We start from the raw sequence: 22,632 nt of genomic DNA on the forward strand, positions 1-22,632 counted from the left end.
TATTAAATATAAAATTAATGTGTTATTATATGAATGAAGGGAAATAAAATACACACTTAAATTACGTAAATGTGTATTTAGGATGTTCTCTTAAAACATGGATTTACTGTACAATTTTATTTTATTATTATTATTTTATTTATTTATTTATTATAAGAGGGAATCATGCAAGAAAGAGAAAAAAGAAATGGACCTGTGATGAGACCACATTGTTAATGTTACATATGTGCTAATTTGATTAGTGGAAAAGTGATATATGCAGAATCTTAAACATCCCTTCCTAATATAATTTTAAAAGTTCTAAAACATTCTTTAGAATCAAAAGGATAGTTCTGCACTTGATGCCGCTGTAAATGATTGTGAAAACATTCACCTGTGACCTCATTACTTCAGTATTGTTGCTTGGCACACACTTCAGTCCTGCTACTGCGCCAAAGAAATTGTTTCAGGATATCAGACTTCTTTGCGAATTCTGATTGAACATGTGGGCTACAAGTGCATTTAAAAAGTTTGCTAAAAACAGTAACCTCCATGAGTGCCTAAAACATCCTTTCATGCTCCACGTCATGCCCAACAGCTCTCCTTAACTGTTGTGATGATAAACTATAGGCCTACACCACGGCCACTTGAGGCTTATTGGTTAAGTTTATTTCCAATTGTACTAATAATAATAATAATAATAATGATATAAAGTTATTTTCAGATTCCATTGTATCAGACTTTATACATCTTGTTATTTTTAAGGTATGAGGGAATAATGGTCTTAAATGTGAACTTGTCTGTTTATGTGAGAACTCTTTTACTGCCTCCCTCCTTTGCCTTATCTTCCCATCCAGATTCTCACCCGTCTCATCTTTCCTCTTGACCTCGGAGCTCCTCTGAGACCACCAGGAGATATACAACAGGCATGTGATGAAGTCAGAGATCACATGCTATATATAATGTCTTTGGCCTGAACTGTGCAAACACTGAACAGCAGCACACTTCACTTATCAACCCTTATACATGTTCCCAACCAAGCAGTGGAAGGCAAGATTTGCCTGTTTGAGGCTGGTTCTCCACTTTAGAGTCTACTTTGCCGTTTTAGTGGTTTGTTGGAAGAAGAAACAACACTTGTGTCTTAAATACTGTACTAGTTTAGCATGGCCGATGAGCCTGAAATAGAGATTCTTTAGTGTAGAAAAGCATCTATCCACTCAGACCCAAAGCTTCTGAAGTGTAGAGATAACTAAGTCAGCCGATTTTTCCTGAAAAGTTTTAACATGGTACTAAATTTTCTACTGTGAAAAGCCTATTTACAAAAACAAGCCCCAAAAATCTATTTCCGTTGAAACATTGCATTCAATAAGCAGGATTCTCAGACAGCCACCTGATAAAAGCTTGACTGATGTGAAGCTGATATAATTAATGTGGGTGTTTAAGAGCAACTCACAGAAATGAGTGACACCCTGTAATTTTCACCCACCGCTCAAGCTATAATTTACCTCATTATGCCACACAAAGGCACTTTTTATTATTTCTGAAATTGTTTTTATTTTTTTTAAGTGAGAAAACTTTGTCGTTCTCATTCCACCATTGCAACTCTGTATGCTGTTTTCCATTTTGGATGATCTCATGGGTCTTTGTAGATTATAATTATTAGCAACTGACCTCTACCACTCACAGCCCACTGAAAATGAGAGATTTGAAATGTGCTCGATTTATTTTGCATTTGATTAGCTCGTGATCAAGAGCAGTTTTTCTTAAATTATTATTCATTATTTGTATTAAGTTTTTTTTCCAAAGTTCTACAGATCACTGATTCACCTAAACTGAAATCTTTATCTGTAACAAGTTTTTAAAAGAACATGCCCACATATCAGAGATGATAACTAGAATCACTTTTAAATAAAAACAAAACAGAATTATGCAAGGAAATAAAATACACTTTTTAATAAAACTTCATGGTTGTGTTCTTACATTTGTTAACATTGTCAGTCTTCATACTGAAGGTTTCCATTGCGTATTTCATTTTTTTATGTTTCTATTGTTGTGCTTGATAGAACTTAATAGAAACTTCATATCCTATAAACCAAAAAAAAAAAAAGCCTAACACATTTAATCCATGCATTATATTAAAAAATATATTATTTTGTTAGTACTGCAGAAATGTTCATTAGATAGAGTCTGAATAATTTATAATAAATATCTTACACTTCTAATGGTTTGTTATTTCTTGACGCGTAAACTTTTTGTTCTTTAGCTTCTTTTGACAAAGTACAAATTTGTTATAACATGAAATTGCTTTACCAAAAACAGGTGTTTTGCTGATGGGAAGTGTTTTTCAGAGTCTCTTTACGGTAAACAGGTGAAATGTTCTCACTAATCAAATCACCTCATATCATCAATATAGCGACGAGTTTTAATCTACTGCAAATCCTTCATCTGCCGGAGGGGACAAATCCACTGACGTCTTTCGTGAACCAGAGAGAATGATTCACTGTGAGGTCGTCTCTTTTCCCAGCACTCCGAGACACAATGTTCCAGCCTCATTTCCATTACACTGCCAACTCATGCAGATCAATAATTAGCTATTATGAAATTAGGCACTGATAAGCCATTTATTTATCTGACAAGTGCAAGCCCAGAGAGATTGAAGCTCAGGGTGATGCTGGGAAAGGAACGGAGAGCCATCAATCAGCCCTGTACACAGATACACTCTCACGGTTTTCATCACTTCTTCAGCAGTGTACAATCCGGAAAGTAAGCGGACACCTTCCTCTTGGCTTAGACATTTTATCTACTTGCTTGTTTGTACTGATGTCAGAGTACACTCGGGGAAAAAAGAGGGAAAAATAAAGAATTGCTGCAACTTACCTTTAATCAATCCGAGATGGATGATGATAGATAATGTTTCTTCATGGGAAAAGATTTGGAGAAATTTAGCATTACATCACTTGCCAACCGATGGATCCAGTGCAATGAGAATAAAACTATATAGATGCATAATATAACACACATGAACACAAAATGTTTAAAGGCTTATATACATGAAATAGTTTAGTATTAGATGGTGTTTATTGTATATTGTTAATATTTAAGAATTCTATATACAAATATAATAATGCTTATGCATGTCACTTAGTAAATTAAACTACAGCTGTCACAAACAGGCAGTTCTGAGACACCTTATTCCAGTTGATATTTAAGGTCACTGTTTGGGTTTCTGGGAAAAAGCCACACGTTTAATTAAAGGACACCTGATTGAATAAAGTGTGGTGGTAATGCACACTTTTAAGGACAAACCTATAGACAACATCTTTGTTAGTCCTGTCAGACTACAGATCACTCAGAGGTCAATCATGCCAGCATGATTTCCACAGATCATCTGAAACATTTATTGATTGTTTGGTTCATTCACTGCAACCATGCATAGTAATGCAACACAAAGAATGCAAAAGAGTCTAAAGTGCGTGTCCAATGGAGACTTGACTATATGATTTATTAATTGCGGTGAATGAGCTGTAGGTCACATCACATGCAGTACATCTGGATTACATTCACACACATTGATCCTTTATAGAATGTACATTCCATAAAGAATATTCTGTGAAGGCTGAAATGTAATTACATATTCTATTAAGACAGTATTCAACTTCATAAGCATGGCAACCTGAAAAAGACCTTTTTGAAGATAACCTAAAAATGTGTTTATTTTTAAATATTGCTTTCTTGATGCATGCATTTGGGTTATTGCAAATCAGACATCCTGATACCTCAGCTCATCACGAGTCTAAAGCGAGGTACTCGCGTCTAACACACTGTAATGAATTCAGAAGAAGATGAAGTCACAGCGCAGACGTGATGCTATTACTTCCAGAAGCACAAGAGGGCACAACAAGGTTCATGAGTGAATCATTTATTGGTAAAACTGAACCGAATAGTACTTTGCCACACAAAATATGACATACACACAAAACATAGATTTAAAAAAAAAGAAAAGACAAAACATATTTATAAAAGCATGTTGATAAATATATAAATAATAAATCAACACTCAATGCCCAGGTGACACCAAATACCATTTATTAGGGCTTTACAAAGACTACAAAATCCCCCAGATGAATTAAATTGTGGTCTCTTTCTATTTACATGATATGTTACTTACAAATGTACAAAATATAAAACATCTACCAACAAATGTTCCGCCTGAAAAGAAACATTTTTTTCAAAGTAGTTCGATGTTACGCACTCACCGAAAGATGTGTTTGCAATAACATGAAGAAACTGAAAGAAAAAAAACTGGATTTCTGATGTACCATGGACAATCACTATTTGTGTTTGAGGTTAGGGACCGGTAGGCAGTTGGAAACCTTTACTGCACTTCTTAGAAATGTTTCTGTCGAGTAGTTTTACACTGAACATGGTTGACAAGCAAAGCATCAGGCACGGAGTCACAGAGTTTGGAGGTTAATACATAGCACCGCTGTAGTGCCGAGGAATTAAAAAGAAGCAGTTTCCTGAATCAACAAAAAGGTAGATCGGAAAGACTCGAAGGTTAAAGCCTGTAAAACTGTGGCAGTGAGGATGACTTACTTTGAGAAGTAGTTTGAGTCAGAAGGTGAAGCTGGATGTGGTAAAGGCCTGATCGGATAAGACGCAGAGCTTTTCAATGATTCACCTTTAGCACCTTGTATGAAACACCTTGTATCTTCCTAAACCATGTACATCAAGCAAGCAGAGATTCATTTACTGTAAACATGTGCAAACTCGTAAAATATAATCCAATGAAAAGTCTCACAGTAAACTGGGATTCATTTTTACTTAATTGTAAGTGATTTTCAGTGGCCCTAAGAAGTATTCAGACACTTTAGTCAAACTTGAATACTGCTGGATTGCATTAGATAGCAAAACACCAAATCAAGTCGCATCTTGACAAATGATGTTAAACCTTCAACTTACTTTGTTTTTTTTTTTTTGTCTCCTGTTGATTTAGTGGTTGAGCAAAGTAACAACAGGTGCAGTTCTTCTATGTCTGGTGATCAGAAAGTGTCCTCTAATACTTTTTGTATTCATTTTGAACACTGTAATGCTTCATTATTTTAAAAACATCAGAAATTTTGTGAAAAGATAGCTTGCAAAATTCATGCCGCTTGATTTGATTTTGTTATTTTGTTATCTAGTGCAATGCTATACATGAGTAAAAAAATCAAAAATGAAATCAAAATGAAGAGGCTTTTTGTCTGCCTATTAGTTTTGAGGTCATTTATAAGCTGTTGTACTCTTAAAATTACTCTTGAAATACTTTAAGCTGATATACTTTTTTAAAATGTACAGTATTTATCTTTCATAAACATATTTGCATTTAAGGATGCATACACATTTCATTCCAATCTTTAGAATGGCTATTTTTTTACGGCAGTCGGGTTCTGCAATAAAACATTCATGGGGTCTTTAAGTGAGGTTTACGTCCAAAAGGACCAGTGTCTCTGAAAGCTGCAGGACAGGAAGTGTAACAGTGTTATGCAGGATTAGATACGGTTGGGGCTCTGATGCATTGTGGAGATAAAACAGTGAATCGCTTTGAATGATTTTACGCCCTTAACACTAAGGTTTTCTGAAATTGAAAAACACTTCACCTCTCACTGTACAGTTTAGAGCTCTGTATAATAAGCAGTCAATACAAGACATATACAGTTTGGACAGGTTGCTGGTTTGCTTTTTTTTTCTTTTTTTCTCTGTAAATCACAAGAGCGTAATGCTAGTCTAGAAGAGCAGAAACGCAATACCGACCGGGCAGAGTGCATCTTTAAGAGGCTGTGCAAGACTTGGATATTTACAATCACCTTTTCAACTGTGCAAAACCCATGTAGCAAACGAAAGAAAGGATGAATGAACGTCGACTACACAAACACTGGCGCACGGGAGAGTAAAACGTTTCCGTGTGCAAGCACACACATATAGCAAAGTAAAAACCGCATGCTAGCGAAGCGACGAGTCGGATTTGTGCTCTCGTTTCAAGTGATCCCAGCTCAACTGGGATTACATAAAGATCTTTTTTTTTACTTTTATACATTTGGACCTTTTTCAATGCCATGTTTTACACTAATTGTAACAAAAATAAAATATGTGGACGTGGCATATTTCGGAAAATGTCCGATCGGTTCTGTCCTGCCCCATCATTTCTGCGAAAAAGGACAGTGGCACCACATTTAAATGTCTTCAGAGCTCAGCACAGATAAGGCAGCAAGAAAGCACCATTTTCTGGTCTTTTTCACAAAGCTGGTACACTCTCCTACACGCGGTTGCCTCGTAGCTGCGGAGAGGAGAAAGAACTACGCACACAGCCGTGGGGTCCAACGAAAGACTAGTGCATGGAACGGTGTGGTGCAGGGGTGCTGTAGGTCACTATACGCTTGGCAGTGAAACGAGTGGTGGAGGTTTGCGAATTTGCGTATGATTTCACAGTAGCGGTAATGACGGTAATTGCACGTTTGTGCTTGTTGGCTAGAGCCGTTTCATGAATGGTGCTGGCGAGATAAGTGTAAGCCGCGAGTTGGTTTTGGCACCACGGCAGCACCAGTTTATCAACTGAGGTCAGAATTCAGAATGTTGCCCTTTAGGTTTTTGCACCTCAGTGAATTTAAAAGAAACACTTGCCTCTGTAAACATGTTTAACTAACAGATCACCTCCAACAAATTCCAGTTGTTGTGTTTTTTTTTTTTTTTTTCTTTATTATGTGGGCACACACACTTTTCGCCAGTGTTGTGTGTGCCACCAGCACCTTTTCATTCCCCATATCCTGGACTCTGCATCGTTTTACCACTGGAGGCATCAGGCGTTTCATAAGCACAAGTCCTGTGGGCCCTTTGCTCTGCTTTTAAACCAATCAGAAGACGACTTCTTCTGATGGGGCGGGGCTTAGAGGGCAGACTCCAGTGAGGAGTCCAGCAGGTCGTCGTGGTGACTGGCGCTGTCGCTGTCACAGCTCTGGGCACTGGAGTAGTTAGCAGCTTCCTGTAGCCTCATTAGCATATTCATCTAACGGAGAGAGAAGGAAAAATATATAAGAAGACGTTACTCAAAAGAGCATGCAGTCAGGGTTACAACTAACAAATGTACGGAATTAAGTTACTTTTCCAGCGTACGAAGCGTATGTTATGCATTAAATGTAATTTCCAGTACGTAACAGACCTCTCTATTTATTTACTTACAAGTAGAATTTAGAAAGTAATTAGTCTCCTAGATCACTAGATCATTGTAAACACTGCAATTAAACAATTTAGCAAAATATTTTAAACAATGAATAGACTTGTTATATTGTTCTGGAAAAAAAACATAGGCTGAAAGAAAATGGAAACAGGAGTAGCCAGAATCTTCAGATATAGTCACAATAGCACATTTTCAACAGAATTTCACCGGCAAAAAAAGGTCAATTGTCTATTGTTAAAGGGTTAGTTCACCCAAAAATGAAAATGCTGTCATTAATTACTCACCACATGTCGTTCCAAACCCGCCAGACCTTCGTTCATCTTCGAAACACAAACTGAGATATTTTTGATGAATTCCAAGCTCTCTCTGACCCTCCAAAGAGAGCAAGGGTCCAAACACGATCAAGGCTCAGAAACATAGCAAGGAGATTGTTAAAATAGTCCATGTGACATCAGAGAGTCAACCGTTATTTTACGAAGCAAAGCGAATATTTTTTGTGCACATAGAAAACAAAAATAACAACTTTATTCAACAATTCATCTCCTCCGCATCACCCTATAGCGCCATTTTGGAGAGTATCACAACGTAAACAGCATCTGCTGTTCTGTGTCAGTAGCAACGTACGCAAATACGTTGTTTATGTTCAGATCAAAATGTAAACAACGTATCTGTGTACATAAGTTGTTTAGGTATGTGATACTCTCCAAAACGCCGCTATAGGGAGATGCAGAGGAGAGAAATTGTTAAATAAAGTTATTATTTTTGTTTTCTTTGCGCACAAAAAGTATTCTTGTAGCTTCGTAAAATTACGGTTGATCTGCTGAAGTCACGTGGAGGGTCAGAGCTGTCTAGAGCTCGGAATTCATCAAAAATATCTTAATTTGTGTTCTAAAGATTAACGAAGGTCTGACGGGTTTGGAAAAATATGAGGTTAATTCATGACAGAATTTTGAGTTTTGGGTGGACTAACCCTATAATAGTGTAGCAATGTATTGTATGAAGCAAAGCAGACACAGAAGTCACTTTCAAACCAAGCAGTTTTCTGTTGGTCAACATTGAATTTATGTAATCAACTTGAACCTGTTGTGAAATCTGTGTGTTTTTTTTCCCCTAATGCAAAATTCACACTTGCATATATTTGTATTGATGAAATGAAATTTATGCCTGCAAAATTGGCCAAATAATTCTAAATGTTACCACCTTTCACACGTTCCACAAAGAGTAACATTAAATGTTTTTGAACTAATGTTTTTGATAAGGGCACATGCAGTATAACACGTTACTTTGAAATTTAACATTCCCCAATAATACTCTGCTAATCAAACACACAACACACTGCTTTAGTTGTACAACACATGAACTCACACATCCACGCTAGTGATGTTCAAAAACACAGCCACAAAGCTCAAAACTAACGGTGTTTACAAAAACTCACACATAAATTCACATCAATGGCTATCTAAACACCAGCTCAACACATCTGGAATGTGAATATAAAGTCTAACTAAAAGACAAACACTGGATCATCAAACACAGACAGATGAAATGTTTGTACCTCAACATTCACACAAAGAGACACTACAACATTAAAATCCTTTAATCTATAAACACAAGCACTATCAGACTCAATTAGATCAAACTAATCACTGATATTTAAACAAACAACAGCGGTTCTGTCACCTTATAATCTCTGAACGTCTGTTCTCAGAAGAAAAAAAAAAGAAATGAGAGGAGACAGCAAGATGAGACAGCGCACCAATGTTTGTTTAAAACGTGTTTTTTTTTTTTTTGTTTAAAAAAAGTGTGCCATATACCTCAGGAAGCCAAAGTTGTTATTATCATATTATTCCAATATTAATAATTAACACTATTAGATATTTGTACAACATAAAACAGTGTTTTTGACACTGGGCCTTATTTGTGAGATATCAGAACAAATTTCTATGTACAAGTCCATTCTCATGTAAACTGTGCAATTTCAGTGAATGCTACAAATTGCATGATTAACAAGTTATGATTTACAAAGACATTTGTTCTGAACACGTGTCATGATTCATGAATAAGTCCCACTGCTTGTGCTGAATATCTCAGTGGTGCCACCTAGAGGACATTAATATCATAGCATTCATATTCAGACTCTTATAGTACAGTGATGTCCACAGGAGGGTAGGAGAGAGCTCGACTCTTTGACTCTCTCTCTCTCTCTCTCTCTCTCTCTGACAGACAGATTATCTGAGCCCCTGGTCTTTATTGTCCATTGACATGTTAGAAAAATACTCTATGTGAGATTTAGATCTAGATAACACTGTGTAGACTTCACAGTTTCTATGAAATATTTTCTTATTCTCTGAAATATTGCCCATGTTTCACCTTGCTGCTCTGGGCAGTTTCTAGTCTATATAGAAAAAGATCTGGTTATCTGGCAAGACAAAATGTAGCACAGTATCTTTTAGTATCTTATAACATACAGTATAGACTACAGTTAAAAGTTTGGGATAAATAATAAATTAATGATTTTATTCAACAAGGAGACATTAAACCGATCAAACGTTACAGTTAGGACATGTATAATATTACAAAATATGTATTTAGAATAAATACTTTTCTTCTGAGCTTCCTAATCATCCTGAAAAACGGTTCCCACAATACTTAAGGCAGCACAACTGTTTTCAATACTACTACTAATAATGAATGAATGATTCTTAAGCAGCAAATAAGCAGATCAGAATGATTTCTTAAGAAAGAGTTAATGCTACTGAAAATTCAGCTTTGCTATCACAAGAATAAACCACATATGAAAAATACACTAAAAATGAAATTTGACACTTGAAATGAATAATATTCCATAATATTGCTATATTTTTGATTCAACCCGAAACTTTTGAACAGTAGTGTATTATCAACATGAACTATGGGTAACACTTTAGTATAGAGTCCAATTCACACTAATAACTAGTTGCTTATTAGCATGTCTATTATTAACATATTGGCTGTTTATTAGTGTTTATAAAGTACAAATAATGCATGGCATCCATAATCCTACCCAATACCCTAAACTTAACAACTACCTTATAAACTATTAATAAGCAGCAAATAAGGAGTTGAGGCAAAAGTCATAGTTAATGGTTAGTTAATAGTGAGAATTGGACCCTAAAATAAAGTGTGACCGAACTATGTTTTCTGAAGCTATCTTTACCAGTGGGTCTCCCTCTGTGTCGCTCTGAGATACTTGTTTGGAGGCGGCTCCGTCTTTTGAGGAGCTGTAACCATCATAGCCCACGTCCTCCGGCCGCAGCTGCAGCAGTGACTGGCCTTCATGCTGCAGGGAGGCGGAGCTCCAGGGGTAGGTGTCAATCACCCATTTGGACGGGTCCTCCCATGCCGCCCTCTTACCATACAGCTGGAACAATGAGCCAAGCAGATAAAGACAAGTTTTAGCTACAAACTGTGAGAAAAATATATATATATATACATGAGTGTGTGTGGCTGCATGTGTACCTGCAGTCCTTCTCGTACTGCTTCCAGCAGATACGGCACCAGAGAATAGTTCCACAGGTCAGTAAACCACACACGTGAGCCGCCAGCGTCCATCGGACAGGACAGAAACAGCCGAGGACCTGGGAGTGACAGATTAAATATCTCGCCTCTGCTCTGTGAATAAACAGATCAAATGCGGATCATGCGTTGTGTGTATTACCGATGGTGACGTCTGAGGAGCTGTGAGCCTCTAAGAAGGAATTGAGGTGTTGCCAGGTTTTAGGAATCCAGTCGATGATCTTGATGAGGTCGTTACTGCGCATGTTTTTATCAATCTCCGTTTCGATCAGCTTTCTTCTCAGGAATCGGCCCAGGAAGCCCTTCACTGGCTCAGTGTGATTGGCACACAGCACCCACCTGAGGGAAACAAGGTCTGATATTACACTGAGAACACGACTGGAAAGATTTATGTACTGTACGGGTTTCTATACGTTATTGACAAATGTCAAATATGATCATTTATGGCCCCCGTGTGGCAAGAGGCTGTAATGACAATCATCAGATCCTATCCGAGCACCATACCTGAAGTTGTGATGCAGCTCCAGGTTTGGAGATGAGGACACACCCTGGTTCATAGTTCCTATGACATACGGGCTGTGAAAGGGACAGTTGCACGTTATTAGATGTAATCCATTTATATTTGATCAGGTTGATAGACCTGAATATACACACAGCTAAATAAATATGTATAAATGTATAATAAGAGGAATATTCACCATTTGTGATATTTGCAGTTGAGGAATCCATTAAAGATGTCACTAAGGGAGCCAATGTGATGGAGGTTATCGAGAATAACTACAGAGGGCAGCTCGATCTCACACTCCTCTGTGTTGCACTGTTCAGCCAGGCTTGAAAGGTACTGCCGAAGATCCTGCTTAAAGCAAAGCAAAAACACATTAAGTGTTAAAGTCTGCAGAAGCCCTAGTAAAATACTATTATATAACATATATCACAGCAACATTGATGGATGGACTAAGATTAAGGTGGTTCAACCAATGGCAGATGGGGAAAATATGGACAAACTTCATTAAAACACTTATTTAGCAATTTTCTCTATTTATTTATTTGGAGTCCTGGAAATATGTACCTTGCTGGATTTCTGGTCCACGTTGAAGCTAGCCAGGTTCGTGTCAGTCACCTCTTGACCAGTCTTGGAGATGATGTAGTAAGCTAGTTTAGTGGCTAGGAAGGATTTACCGGTTCCACTGGGACCAGACAGGATGATTCTACGGTGCTCCATCAGCAGGTTTAAGTAGCGTTGAATGATGGGTTTAGGAATCAGCGTGTCAAACACCAGGTCATCAATGCTACCCTCCTTCACACCTACATAAACAAAACGACACTTGCGTCAAATCTTGTGCGTCTCTTTTATAAAGCCTCCAAGAACCTTCTGAGGCTTCTCACCTTTGAGACTGACTGTGATGACGTTGTTGTCGCCCACAAGATATCCACACGGCAAGAGTTCAGGAACCTCGAAAGCATGAGATCGGATCACATCCCCCATCCTGTAGCACACTATACTATCCGAATTCAGGCCCAAACTGGTCAGTGGATCCACGCGGAACACATACTCCTAAACCCAAGCAAATTAATCTGTAAGATTTCCAATATGGCACTTGAAATATACCTCTAATTTAGCAAGAGGCTAAACTGGCACCTTAAACAAGCGCCGTATTACGCCGTCCAAAACATCCCACTTAGTCTTGCCGCTGACGCCAATGGAGCCAATCAGATACTCCTTCTTCTGCATCGCCTAAAATGATGAGAGGATATAAAAAGGTGTTGTTCATGTCAAAAATAGCTACTGTAATTCAAACAGACTAGTTAAAGTCCCTCTATACCTTGGTTTTGTTGGAGTCGCTGTTGATGGTGACCACTATACGGACACTTCTGCCCTCTTTGCGTAGATTGCCCTCGTAGCCATCATCCAGCAGAATATCTGTGCACACAAACGCAAACTTTAAACTCACTCTGTGACAAAAATATCAGAGCCTGAACAACTCAAAAGACTAAATGAATCATTAACTGTGGGGGAGAAGAACTGTTTTCAGCAACGAAGACACTAATGTTAAGCTTTGACTGTAGTTAAATGCCGACTGCTTTAAGCTTTGCTGTCTGCGGGGTTGAGCTGTTTGGTTTTAACAGAGCTTTGAATACAGGAAGAAGGCTTGTTAGTGGAGGAGTGCGGCTTTGATGGGCATTGAACGAAGAGCTTGTGAATGGGCGGGAGGGAGGTGCTTTGTATTCGTCTGGCACGCTTTTCTGCAGAGGGGTGATAACGTCCTTCCACCGCACGCCTGCCCACGCTCTAGTGCTCCTCCACACATCTCTCCATCAATTAAGCAGCCCCAAGTCCTGAGAGAGCTCAGAAGTCACTACTTTTAATTAGAACAGAGCGCAGACGAGTCTCCGCCAACCTGTCCCGAGACGTGTGCCACAGGCCCGGCGTTCAAATCCTCCCTTACAGAAAAGAGGCCATTTCACTCTTCGCTGCGTTCATTCTCTTCCTGCGCAGCTGTGAAATGGTCTTCCCCATGCCAGAGTTTTAATCAGCGCCACAGTAGAATCATCAATAATACAGCCGTATGCAAATCTACTCTGCGGTCCGTGAGACCGTGATCACTGGTGGAAAACAAAATCATCAGTTAAAAAAAATCTACATGGACAGTTATGACGAGAAGATTATATGTATCAGGTTTGCTTGCAGTGGTTTTAATGGTGACCTTATATGCCAAATAGAATCAAGTCTCACAAGGAATCACTAATGCAGCGCTGTTTATTATGTATCAACAAAACAGTTGAGTCATAAACTTTGCTTGGTTAGATCTCTGTCTGCTTTTCCGTTTCTGCTACTAGACTTGCACCTCGAGGCAACTAGGAATTACACAAGCTTCAGTCTGGATCCAACACTTACGAAGATCTGAGATGATGCTAACCCTGGAACAAACTAGAAAACTACCAAATTTTGTTTAATCGCAATCGCAAGGTTTAATAACAACATATAATCATTGCAGTTAATAGTTTTCACCGTTTGATCACGTATAATTTGGAACTAACTGCATCGTTTTAATTACTAATACCTAATAACCTACTCCGAAATATAATGTATAAACGTACGATTTTCTGTAAAGTTGCTTTACAACAATTTGCATCATGAATAGCTCTTTACAAATAAACTTAAATTGAACTGAATTTAAAACAGCCATTTTTATGGCTCTTGATAATAATTAAGGCTAATCCTTTTTTACACCAGATTTCAATTTTATTTTATTTTTTTAAATATGAGCCCATGTAAATTGTCAATGTCATGATGCTACTTACAGATGGTTGCAAGGATATTGCTCTTGGCTTTGTAAGGTGTTCTGAGATGTGGTCATAGGGTGATTTTAAAGGTTGATAGATGGTTGCTCATTGGTCCATATTCAAATAGTCCAATCCCAAATCTCTATGATATGTAGATTAATAGATAGGGCCCCATTACTGTAGTAAACCTATGGGATTTTGTCAATGATTTTATCATCCAGCACTAACAATCTTCTTTTTTACTGTTTAACAATCTGTTTCTTTTTTACTGTTACTGTTTTAACTGTTATCCTGTACTTTTTTTTTGCATAATATGAGGTATTCGCTTTTATACTGCAAATGCCCATGTTGCATAATGTATTTGCTGTTCTTTAAAAATGCCATCATTTCGGAATTCTAGTGGCTTCTATAACACAAAAACATCTGCAGAACATCCCAGGGCTTTACAGGATCCTCCAAAACAAGGCCATACTTCACATAGGAATTGTTAGACCCAAATAACTAAGTCTAACCTGACATTATGGTGTCTGTGATGTTGAGGTTGTTCAGCGACAGCCCCAGAGATTGCCGTGAGGATGAGGAGGATGTGCTGGAGGTTTCTGAAGGGGGACGGGCTGTTTTAGCAGGGGTGGCAGCAGGTGTGGTGTTGCCGCTGGACTTCAGTCTGTCGTTCTCAGCCTTCAGCAGCTCAATCTCATTCTGCATGCAAAAAAAAAAATGTCAACAATACAGTGACAGTTTTGACAAATGTATGCATATATCCCTAACTGAACAGAACCACATATTCAATTCACGCACAATATTAGGTGACAAAAATATAAATAAATTCACTAATCCACATTTGGTAACGTTATGTGAATTTCCCCACACACTTTCCCCCTTGCTTAAGACTTGCTTTCTGTTGGTTAAGTTTTTGAACACTCTCAATGACTGTGAGAAGTTAGTTTAAAGATTTCTTTAATCTTTAGATTAGTCTTGCGTTTCAGGCTCTGCAAACTGGTGCTAAGGGAGCTCAGATAGATACTTCAAAAGTATGAACAAACTCCGTCTGGTTGTTTCATCTTGAAATTAGATTAGTTTAGCACTTTTATCAACAGTTTCTCTGATCTCAGTCGTTCAATCACTCTGTTACAACTTTAAATTATGTGGTCGGACTGTGTAGCACAATGTAAAACAAGTATTTGCCAGAAAACTGTCTCTTAAACAACTAACTCTCTCTGGGTCTCTCTGGTTGATCATAATAGTGTGCTTTGCCATAATATTAAAACACAAATATTCACGTATTATTATTATTATATACACAACTGTTAAAGGTTGAACAAAATTAATGAATACCTTTATTCAGCTAGGACACATTAAAGTGACAGTAAAGAGATTTATCATTTTACAAATAAATGCTGTTCTTTTGAACATGAAAGTATCCTAAAACTTCATCATGGTTTTAACACTAAAGACTGGAGCAACGGCTGCTGACAATTTAGCATTTCCATCACAGAAAAGTTAAAATATACTGAAATAGAGAACACTGATTTAAAAAAAAATTTATATTCCAAAAAAAAAATAATGTGAAGAAATAAATCCTTGATAATCATGAGAGAATTAAATGTTATACTCGGATTTCCATAGATCACTGCATTGCACAAAAACCCTGTATAAGAGTTCACAAGGCATTGTTATAATGTTACAGCGCTGTATACGCGGGTATGTGTGTGTGTGTGTGTGTACCTGCATGCGGTTCATGGCTTCTCGTATCTGGTCAAGGTGGTGGGCGGAGCTTAACGCCTCCAGCCTGATATCAGTCAGCTTCAGCTCCTTCTCTCTCAGCTCGTTCTTCAGCTGGAGGATGATCTCTGCCTCGGCCTCTGTACATTCACACAGTCTGCACAAACACACACCGCACAGGGAGGAGGGCGTCACAACACTGTTACACATCCAAGAGAGCTACGAAACACAGGCGAGTTTAATGCACAACACACTCCTGGAGTATTAAACCTGGTCAGAATATTTATGTACACAAACACTTTGATGCACACATGTTCACACTCTGGGCTATGTGTGTTATATTTGTGAGGGGTGTGTGCTGCATTCCATTCAAAGTTGGACATAGTTCTTGATATCTCTGAAACACTGTTCAAAGTTTGAAAGTAAATGTTCAGCATTAACTGTGTAATTTTCCTCGGGTGCCACCATTTTCAACTGACATCATACATCTCCATATGAAAACATGTTTGAAATCCAGACTATCTGGCTTTTCCAGATAGGAAATTCCAACATTTTGAGTTAAATAGAATGCAGCTTTAGAGATTGCGTACATTTAATGACAAAAACAGGAAGTGGAAATCCTTCATGTTGTCCAGTATTAAGCATAGGCAAATTATTAGTTAAAGCACCATGTATTAAATACAGTTTTAATGTAGTAACTTTTCAATCTCTGATTTTATTACCATTACACGAGTCTGACTATATTTATTTAGTTTTTACAAAAATGTTCTAATAAAATTACACTTTTAAACGAGTACATTTCCCATTACAGTTTAAATTCAAATTAGTTTGCTCATGTGAAATGTGCCTGAAATATAGGGGAAGGGATATCTTTTGTTAATTTTAGTCACTGCACACTCTCAACCCTTCCCAGCATGCCACACGCTGCCTGTTACCGAGATCTGTGCTTGTAGACCACATGACCGTTTGACTTTTTCTTTGGCATCCAAATGGGGGAGGACTTGCTATCGCAAAAACACTTTCTAAAGACACATGACATTGAGGAACAGGGACAGAATACAGATATGATTAAGGGAAAGGGTGAAATATGAATATGATTATCAAAAAAGAAAGAAAGCAAAAGTTAAAATACGTAAAAAATATATATATTTAGCCATAAAATCACTGAACAATACAACAAGTGGAAGTTGCTGATGAAGAATAATGATGATTTATTGGATGTGTTGTGGTCCTTTATGAAATAGAAATTAAATGTGTAAATGTTTATGCATGTATCTGTCTATGTACTGTATGTGTGCGTGTCTGTACTCACTCAGTGGTGGAGGGGGAAGAGCGCAGTGGTTGGGTGGTGCTGGTCTGTCTGTTGGCGTGTTGTAGTTTGGGTGAAGAAGGGAGGGAGGAGTCAGTCATCTCTTCAATCTCATCGTGAGACGACTGGGGCTTGTTGCTCTTTTTCTTGCTGAAGGCCTGCTTGAAGGAGCTCCGCAACTGGAAGTAAACAACACAAATCAACACAATTAATATAGCCAGGCAACATTTGCTTGTTTCAAAACTATTCTGTGGTCAAAAAATGGATTCAAAAGATTCATAGCTCGGGAGAATTATGTATCTGTATTTCCTCTGGATATTTCAGTGACAAGTTATATCAAATTTCATTAATACTATTAAAGGAATAATCTGGCTCAATCGCACAGAAAATTAACGTACCTTACAATTAATCAACAAGGTCGAGTGTGTACAGAAATGCACTTACAATGAAAATTATACAGCATACAAGCTTTCCATTGTAAGGGCGTTACTGTAAACATATATTTTATTTTTACAAGGATGATTTTCCTTGGTTTTATGTAGCCCAAAATATTCCTTTAGCCTTTTTTCCATATATATATATATATATATATATATATATATATATATATATATATATATACACACATACACTTACAGAATTGTCCTTACAATCCAGAATTAAATACTGAATTGCATTAAAAAGTTGTATAAAGTGTTACTGTTTAGATGAACATATCACAGTTTAAGATAAAGGTTAAAAATAAGCTTGATTGCAACATTTGGGAAGGGGAGATAAGGTTTTGCTGGTATAATTCACTGAGCAGAACTAATTAAGCAGCAGAAACATACTGGCAGTCAGTGGGACTGGGGATGCTGGTGGCATGCACATGTTTCTGGAAACACTTAGGATTTGGCGGGGAGGGGGAAGTTAATGGGGGTAAGGTTATCAGAGGCAATCGGCCGCAGTGATGCGGGACGTGGAAACACTGACCTGGGCGGGGATGGAATCAGCCACCTAAGGACAAAACACATTCACTGTTACCATTGACTGAAACACGCACCGCTGGACCAGTATATTCAGACACAGCGGCATCATTTGTTCTTTGTATGTTTGATTCGTTCTGAATGACTTAAGGCTGTGTCTGTCTGCATGGAACTAGATCATTTCACATAACAGCATTCCACATGATTTTTTTTTTTTCTCAGCTAATATCAAATTCCATATTTTTATGTATATGTGTATGTATGCATGTGTTTTTTTTAAATTGTATTTAAATGTATTTTTATGTTTTTAATTAAACATTTTTTTTTTGTTCATATACACACAATTACTTTATATTACATATTAAATATTAATTAATTTACTTATTTATATTTATTTTATATGTATTTGTATGTGTTTTTAATTAAACATTTTCTTCTTTTTTCATGTACACACAAATAACATTTTACTTATTAATTAATTTTTAATTAAAACTATAATATATTATATATTTTTTTAATAAATCTGAAGGGATGTAAGATATAGTTATAATGAGGTTTACTGAAATATCCGTGTACTAAAAAAGTATTTTTATATGTTAGAACAAATATATAATATATATATTTTTTCTTTTTATACAATAAACACGTTTAATTCATGACATTAAGACATTTATATTTATCATATATATTAATTAAAATATATAGTACACACAAAAAATGTAAACAATCATGGAACATAGAGTGAAGTGACAGTGCAAGAATAGTGTATAAGATTTTATTTTTCGATTTTATCTAGATTTAGAAAACAACTGATTTTTATTTCATTAAATATTTCCATATATGAATATTAAGTGATTTTTTCATAAGCTAGTCCTGTCAGTCTCTCCTTATTGCTAAGCCCCGCTGTGAATATATTGTTTTGCAACCCTTGTCTCACTCACTTCCTCTTTAGTTTGCTCTCTCACTGTCTTTCACCTTTGAGCAGCATTTCCAGAGCCTTTGAATCCAGAGACCACACTGCCTCAAATTATGCAGATGAATAATTAATAGGCGCATAAATAAAGAGGTGATTTGTATTTATGAGCTCAGTTTGAGCTCTGCTCTCATTACAAGAGTCCAGGGCAGCTCGAGGAAAAGTAGCCATAACTGCTGCACACAATGCCAATGTTATTTTTCAAACAGCTGTTTACCTCAAGTGCTCTTGACTTAATGCACACCCTAAATGAGAATAAACAGCAACCCCCTGGCATTAGGAGATAATAAATCTGTGAAACAACGGCGAACTACAACAGCGGACTAGAAGTAAAACATGCACAATTGCATCTTAACAACATAAATATATCATCATTAATGACTGCAGTCTGAAACTTGAGCAGAAAGATGTTCTTAATTAGTGCATTCCTCAAAATAAGATATAAAGATTGGTTTTCTAAAGGGTAAGCACTGAAGGGTGAGGAAGTTTAGGGGTTTGAAGGGCCAGTGATGGGAAAAAAGTGGCAAGAGCATGTCGGATCCTCCATAAGGGCATGCAGGAGAGTTTGAGGGTGTGTTATAGTCACCTTGTGTCCTCTATCCTTGCCCTGGCGGTGTGGTGAGAAAGTGAGAGAGGGGGCGAGAAAGAGGGGAGACAGCCGGAAGGGGGTGAAATGACAGAAGTGTTTGTGTACGTGTACTTCATGTTCCCAAAGTCGAAAATGAGTGAGAGTAAACGCCACTACTAGAATGATGACTGAATTAATATCACTTCATAGTAAAATAATTTGATAAATGCCTTATAAAATTATCTTGTTTAGTTTTTGCAATGCAGGTCAGCGTTGCAAAAGCAGTTGCTAAATACCTAAAATGCATTAATATATAGACATAGCTTACAACGTCATAATTGAGATGGCTTTCCATAGATTAGGTAAATGTATTTGGACACTTATTGTAAGTTGCATTAAAAAATGCATGAACAACATTACATAATAACGAAATGTGTAAATTATTACATAATTAAAATATGAAAGAAAATAGTGATTCTTTTACAGACAAGAAAATCACATTTTATGTAAAACTAGATTTGTTTAATATATATTTGAATATTAAATCATATTTAATATATAAGCCAAAAATACAGTCCTGTGATCTTTAAATATAAATCATTCAATATCTGTTTAAAATTAAGTTATGGAAAATTTCTGCTTATAAAACCTTAAAGGTCACTAAAATAACCTGGACAAAACAACGCAGGAAATTTAGTTTTGAGTGAAGTTCTAATACATTTAATTCAATATGCTACTTAGTATGATATTTGTTGTAGTGACATCAATACATATATTTTTTTAATCTTATGTGTCCGCATAATTTTGAGGGCACTGAAGTTCATCAAATTCTTTTTTTTTTATGTATTCTGTGCTCTTTCATCCGAGTTGTAGTCATCATTCTAAATGTGGACGAGCCTTGTGGTGTGATGATGAAGCTTTGTGCAATGACTCACCCAGCTTTTCTTCTTTTTCTTCTTGTCATCTGCATCTTTAGTGCTACCCATACTGGAGTGGCTGGCTGCACTGTTAATACTGGACATACTTTCTGACGAGTGCTGACGACGGATCCTCAGGTCTGTAAAACACACACAAAGGTCAATTTGTATTTATTTATTAATGTAAACCAGAAAGTTCTGACAGATTTCAATGTACACGAGCAGCACCTTTATGAACGTGATCGGGGCCATTGAGGGCCACTTGAATGGCCGTCTGAGCATCTGTGTTCTGAGCTTTCAATGCCTCAATGGTCTCTCTTAACTCTGCAAGCTCGGATTCCTACAGCACAATCACACAAACACAGATACACTATGCATTATATGCACAATAATATTTGTGATGCCAGCAAACATTGCTAATTAAAATATCACATCAGCTTAACTCCGGAATCACTAGACAGGAAGCGAGCCACATGGCACTTTCAGTTTTTGACCCTACTACACAAACTCTTTTGTATGCAAAATGCAAACTCCCCCTCGTACCACCAGCTGTCTTATTCCTCTATCAGATGTTTCCTGCCAAAAAAAGCACATGTGGAGATAAGCTCCCCGCTGATCTGAGGAACCAAGCATGTGTTGCGAGCTCACAACCCTTCTTTCCACTACCACTTGGTCTCTGTATATGCAGAGTTTAGGATTTTACAGCCTGTGACAGAGTTTCTGCTTTAATTGAAAATTCGGGCCACTTTAACAAAGATGTCCCTCTGTAATCTCTGATGGTTTTATTCAAGAGGGATTAACAGTGGCAGGAACTCATTAAGATGATGAGGGTGCTTCGTGCAAATTAAGGGAGCAGTTTCACGTTTTAACTTGAAGGTTACATTTACATGATGACTGGAAGGTTTTGTTGAGGGAGGTTGGAAGAAAGGAACATTTTCTGATTGGTAGAATACGGTGTTTGCTATTGAATCCCAACTGATATTGAAAACTTTTCAATGTTTTAGTCATTGGGCTTATTTTTGTGAGCAAGACCCATCGAACCTTTTGCTCCGCTGTCATGGTTAGACTCTGCAGTCGACAGGTCATGTTCGTCAGACTTTTCTCGAACGCCGCCACCAGGTGTGCCTGTCAAAACACACACAGAGGTTAACACAAGGTTCTCATAAGATCCTCATAAGAGACAGAATTCTGGGACAAACTGATGCTAAGTGAAACTTGCAATTACTATAGGTTCAAGCCGGGTTATCAAAGTTCAGTCTTTGAAAATCCAGAGGAAGTCATATGAAGAAATGATAGTTATCTAATATCTAATATCTCACTGATGCTAAACCTTTAAGATTTTGAAAGACATTTCATTTTAAGCATGACGTTTAAACTAGAAGTAAAAAAAATTGACATTTCAATCTTTAGCTTCTTCTTTGACTGATTATTTGGCAGAACTGACAATTAAGACATTTCTACTCAAAACAGGTCAAATTGTCAAGACTTGCTGATTTAAGTGACATACATTGCCTGCTGCGGTTTAAAATATTAAACACCAGATAATGCATTTGCATTTACTTGCATTATCTTTGTGTAATATTCAAATTTGTTTGATGATCTGAATCTTTTAAAGTGAGACAAATATATAAAAAAAATGTATAAAAAAAATACGAGAAGGGGGCAAAAACCTTTTCACGGCACTGTATTACATTCCAAACATAGCAATCAACTCACATTGTCTGCTTTCCTTTCAGCTATACAAACTGATGACACCAGTAGTGTGAATGCAGTGGGTGTAAAACAAGTGCAAGGTGAGACCTGCATTATAGATTCACAGCTCTATCAGGTTTATCCTTCTGTGTATGAAAACTTAAAGCACACTGGGCATCTGAGCACGAAAAAGCATTATATATTTTTCTATCCACCTAGTCTGAGCCTCCAGAGAGTTTCTCCTGGGTAATTCTGATCTATACTGCACCGGCAAGCTGAATAGTGCTGCGAACAACTCAACAGTCGCCAAGGGCTTTGAAGCATGTTTCGGGTTTAAGCTACTGCGATGGAGTTCAAAGGATCCACAATGTCTAAGGCTTGTCTGAACATAAGGCCCCAGGGCTTTGGTGGAGGAGACGTCTCTAACGCTGACCTCGGCTACTCCGAAAGACTT

The 22,632-nt window shown here is 37.3% G+C and overlaps 1 protein-coding gene across 15 annotated transcripts in view; it reads right to left on the reverse strand.

Annotated features, from left to right (window-relative positions):
* Positions 1 to 4,045: 4,045 nt before the first annotated feature.
* The window catches only part of LOC113062168 (neuron navigator 3), a 164,017-nt gene continuing 145,430 nt past the window's right edge, over positions 4,046 to 22,632 (reverse strand). For 9 of the 15 annotated variants that reach the window (XM_026231901.1, XM_026231844.1, XM_026231820.1 and 6 more), the window contains 18 exons: positions 21,528 to 21,611; positions 20,715 to 20,826; positions 20,505 to 20,626; positions 18,036 to 18,059; positions 17,067 to 17,242; positions 16,690 to 16,776; positions 15,758 to 15,911; positions 14,545 to 14,731; positions 12,571 to 12,668; positions 12,387 to 12,482; positions 12,134 to 12,302; positions 11,817 to 12,052; positions 11,446 to 11,603; positions 11,252 to 11,323; positions 10,890 to 11,086; positions 10,691 to 10,809; positions 10,389 to 10,592; positions 4,046 to 7,021 (listed from right to left, as the gene is read on the reverse strand). In XM_026231901.1, coding sequence (XP_026087686.1) covers positions 6,902 to 7,021; positions 10,389 to 10,592; positions 10,691 to 10,809; positions 10,890 to 11,086; positions 11,252 to 11,323; positions 11,446 to 11,603; positions 11,817 to 12,052; positions 12,134 to 12,302; positions 12,387 to 12,482; positions 12,571 to 12,668; positions 14,545 to 14,731; positions 15,758 to 15,911; positions 16,690 to 16,776; positions 17,067 to 17,242; positions 18,036 to 18,059; positions 20,505 to 20,626; positions 20,715 to 20,826; positions 21,528 to 21,611 — 2,415 coding nt within the window. In that variant the 3' untranslated portion in view covers positions 4,046 to 6,901. The remainder of the gene's footprint in view (positions 7,022 to 10,388; positions 10,593 to 10,690; positions 10,810 to 10,889; positions 11,087 to 11,251; positions 11,324 to 11,445; positions 11,604 to 11,816; positions 12,053 to 12,133; positions 12,303 to 12,386; positions 12,483 to 12,570; positions 12,669 to 14,544; positions 14,732 to 15,757; positions 15,912 to 16,689; positions 16,777 to 17,066; positions 17,243 to 18,035; positions 18,060 to 20,504; positions 20,627 to 20,714; positions 20,827 to 21,527; positions 21,612 to 22,632) is intronic. The other 6 variants (XM_026231828.1, XM_026231813.1, XM_026231836.1 and 3 more) reach the window with 5 other exon arrangements.

The sequence above is a fragment of the Carassius auratus genome, chromosome 4 (genome assembly GCF_003368295.1).
Source record: "Carassius auratus strain Wakin chromosome 4, ASM336829v1, whole genome shotgun sequence".
NCBI classification, from domain to species: Eukaryota; Metazoa; Chordata; class Actinopteri; order Cypriniformes; family Cyprinidae; genus Carassius; species Carassius auratus.